This window comes from Mandrillus leucophaeus, unplaced genomic scaffold (assembly GCF_000951045.1).
Source record: "Mandrillus leucophaeus isolate KB7577 unplaced genomic scaffold, Mleu.le_1.0 Scaffold12, whole genome shotgun sequence".
Taxonomy (NCBI): domain Eukaryota; kingdom Metazoa; phylum Chordata; class Mammalia; order Primates; family Cercopithecidae; genus Mandrillus; species Mandrillus leucophaeus.
Window position 1 is genome coordinate 6869193 of NW_012100320.1, and position 3956 is coordinate 6873148.

Sequence of the window (3956 nt, forward strand, 5' to 3'; positions counted from 1 at the left end):
AAAAAAAAAAAAAAAAGAAAGCAAATTTAACTGTTAAACATTATTTGGCTCTGTTAGAACGATATTTATTAAATACATGGCTTAAATAACATACACATTATATATTAATTTTCAATGTTTAGAGTCAATCCACAGATAAAACATGGAAGATAATTATGGTTTTGAAGCAGCAGATAATTATAGTCTACTTTGATAACATGAAAACAGAGGACAGAAATTGTAGGAAAGGGTGATGAAAGCTAAAGTTTAGGGTAAGGGACTAATATCTTCTTTTTATTTTTTAGTTTTGAGACAAGGTCTTGCTCTGCTGCCCAGGCTGGAATGCAGTGGCACAGTCATGGCTCCTTGCAGCCTTGACCTCCCAGGCTCAAGCAATCCTCCCATCTCAGCCTCCTGAGTAGGTGGGGCCACAGAAAGGCATGTGCTGCCACACACGGCTAATTTTTAAAAATTTTCATTTTTTCTAAAAGGAATCAAAGGCTGGGTGCAGTGGTTCATGCCTGTAATCCCAGTACTTTGGGAGGTCAAGGTGGGTGGATCACCTGAGGTCAGGAGTTAGAGACCAGCCTGGCCAACATGGTGAAATCTCATCTCTAGTAAAAATACAAAAATTAGCTGGGCGTGGTGGCAGACACCTGTAATCCCAGCTACTCAGGAGGCTGAGGCAGAACTGCTTGAACTCAGGAGGTGGAGGTTGCAGTGAGCCGAGATCGCACCACTGCACTCTAGCCTGGGGGACAAGAGTGAAACTCCGTATCAAAAAAACAATAAAATAAAATAAAATAAACCAAGAAATAGCAGTTGAGTATAGTTTTTAAGAGTGTGGACTTGGCCGGGCACGGTGGCTCACGTCTGTAATCCCAGCATGTTGGGAGGCTGAGGTGGGCGAATCACAAGGTCAGGAGATTGAGACCAGCCTGGCCAACATGGTGAAATGCCATCTCTACTAAAAATACAAAAAATTAGCTGGGCGTGGTGGCAGATGCCTGTAATCCCAGCTACTCGGGATGCTGAGGCAAGAGAATCGCTTGAACCTGGGAGGCCGCGGTTGCAGTGAGCAGAGATTGCGCCACTGCACTCCAGCCTGGGTGACAGTGCGAGGTTCCATCTCAAAAAAAAAAAAAGACTGTGGACTTTGGAGTCTATTTGGGTTCATATCCCAGCTCTGCTTCTAACCAGATCTTCAGCAAGTCACTTAACTTCTTGGGCCTCGATGTCCTCATTTGTAAAATGGAGATAATAGTAGATCCTATATCTCCTTTTTTTTTTTGAGACGGAGTCTCGCTCTTGTTGCCCAGGCTGGAGTGGTGCGATCTCGGCTCACCACAACCTCCACCTCCTGGGTTCAAGTAATTCTCCTGCCTCAGCCTCCCGAGCAGCTGGGACTACAAGTGCACGCCACCATGCCTGGCTAATTTTTGTATTTTTAGTAGAGACAGGGTTTCTCCATGTTGGTCAGGCTGGTCTTGAACTCCTGACCTCGTGATCCACCCACCTCGGCCTCCCAAAGTGCGGGGATTACAGGCACAAGCCACAGCGCCTGGCCAGGAGATCCTATGTCAAGGGTCGTGGTTTAATTAATATACGCAAAAACTTAAGAGCAGGGCCTGATCCACAGAAAGTGCTACATAGTGTTTGCTATTGTTACAAGCCTATTATTTGAAAATACGAATTTGACTCTGGTAAAAACAGCTAAAAGAAGCTAAGGTGATTGTCTCTGGTGCCAAGGAAGGGTGGGACAGGGATTGCTGCTTTTTAAAACTTGAAGCTTTTGTTATTGGATTTATCATGGGCATTAATTATAATACTTTTTTTTTTCTTTTTTTTGAGACAGAGTCTCACTGTTGTCCAGGCTGGAGCGCAGTGGTGCGATCTCGGCTCACTACAACCTCCGCCTCCCAGGCTCAAGGGATCCTGGTGCCTCAGCCTCCTAAGTAGCTGGGATTACAGGCATGGGCCACCACACCTGGATACTTTTTGTAATTTTTAGTATGGACGGGGATTCTCCATGCTGGCCAGGCTGGTCTTGAACTCCTGGACTCAAGTGATCAACCCACCTTGGCCTCCCAAAGTGCTGGGATTACAGGCCATGGTGCCCGGCCTAATTATAATACTTTCATTATAATACAAAAACTGGCAACAAAGCAGGTGGAAGCTGGAATGGGTTACCTTAAGAGGCAGTGAGCAAAGCACAGATGCAGCAGAGGAAATCCAAGCATCCTAGGAACTGGACAGGATGATTCTGCCTACTGTCTTGAGCAGCAATTATACTGGGAATGGGCTGAGGCCACGCTGTGGGGGGCAGAGACACCCTGGGAGACAGAGAGTTCATGCCTCACACCACCCCCTTGGGAACACCCTGGTTAGTGGGGAGCTCACACAGGAGAAGAGGGACATCACTCCTTAGCAGCCAAAGTGGAGTTGTAAGAGCAGAGCCCATACGTCAGAAACCCTGGGTTTAGGCCCTGGTTCTTGCCAGCAAATGACATAACCTCTCTGGGCCTCCATTTCCCCATCTGTACATTGGAAGTGACATCTGGCAGCTCATTGTCAAGACTGAGTAAGATGCTAGACATGGGAGCCCCACATAGGAGATAAAGGGGTGACCATATCTGAGACCCACAGGCTGTTCCCACTGGGCTGTCACAGTTCCAGGCAGTGACCCCCAACTTGGCGAGGGTTCAGAACAGAGACATTCCACAGGCAGAAGGGGCTCCCTGGAAGAGGAGAGCTGGCAAGTGGGTTGGGTGGAGGCCACAGCAGAGATGAAACCACTGGACACGGTGCGGGGCAGACAGCCCGCGGACTCAGCCAGTCAGGCTCCTCAGACCATCTGAGCCTGCTTCCTCATCAGTAAAATAATACTTAGTTCACAGGCCGAGGGAGACAGGTGAGCTACAGTACGCGGTCTATGGTCAGTACATTTTTTCTAAGTGAAAACGGACACCGTCCACAGCTGCTCAGCCCCCATGTCCTCAGCAGCAGAAAGGAGCCATCCCTTAGCTCAAGCGCTCAGACTTCTCCCTTCACCCAGGTCGTACCAAAAACTTCCTAACAAGGACTTTGCGCATTGCCAGTGCTCAGAAACTTCCCACGACTCCCCAGTGCCTATGGGATAAAGACTATATGCTTAACCTGTCACCTAGGACAGGAGCTAGGGTGAGACAAGCGAGGCCCCCAGGGCCCAACATTTGAGGCGGCACTCACTGTCACGGCTGTGCGCCTACCCCTAAGTTTTGCACTCTAGGCCCTCACTCGAGTCCTAGACTTGCTGCAATTAAAGACCCTTCACAATCAGTCTGCATCCTCCTGTCGCTTTCTTTTACAGCTGGAAAGCTCCAACACCACTAAACTCCTTGCCTTTCCCTACTGTTTCCCTGGCCGGAACAGCCTGTCTTCCCTGGGTCCCCTACCAAGTCCTCTGAGACTCAGCTCAAGTGCCACTTCCTCCATGAAGCCCTCCAAGATGACCTCTCACTCCCACGTGGGCTCTCACTCCCACAGAGCTGGGCACACCACAGGCGCATAAAGAATGCCTGCTGAATGCAGTGAATGTTTCTGGTCAATAAAACGGGACGAAGGTAGAATGGAGCTCTGCTCGTCCCAACCAGATAAACCAAAAACTGAGAAGGGATCCTCATTCATTCTCTGGACAGGAGCTTCGGCCCTTCTCCGCTGTCTCTTCCATTACATTCGCACATTATTGGGTGCCCCAGGTCAAGCAGAGAGCCTCCTGATTAACTGCAGAATCAAGTCCTACTCAGGGCTGGAAGGACCCCGAGAACGCGGAGGTGGCGCCCGGAACTTGCGGATGAGTTGGGGGCCCGAGTGACTAAGTGTGTGTGTCCCCATCCCCCTGGAGAGCTCTCCCAGCGCAGCGGCTGTCCCGGCGCCGGCCCGGGTCGCAGGGGAGCGCGGGAGGGGCGGAAAACCCCAAACTCCGGGCGGGGGCTCCT

General features: G+C 50.0%; 2 protein-coding genes across 2 annotated transcripts in view; one reads left to right on the forward strand and one right to left on the reverse strand.

Moving 5' to 3' along the window:
- The window catches only part of CLN6 (ceroid-lipofuscinosis, neuronal 6, late infantile, variant), a 62289-nt gene that overhangs the window by 14323 nt on the left and 44010 nt on the right, over window positions 1–3956 (reverse strand). The window lies entirely within an intron of this gene.
- The window catches only part of LOC105531434, a gene marked incomplete at its 3' end in the record, with an annotated part of 35077 nt that overhangs the window by 1387 nt on the left and 29734 nt on the right, over window positions 1–3956 (forward strand). The window contains 2 exon segments of the mRNA XM_011969353.1: window positions 2650–2814; window positions 3035–3159. Of these exon segments, the coding sequence (XP_011824743.1) occupies window positions 2650–2814; window positions 3035–3159 (290 nt within the window).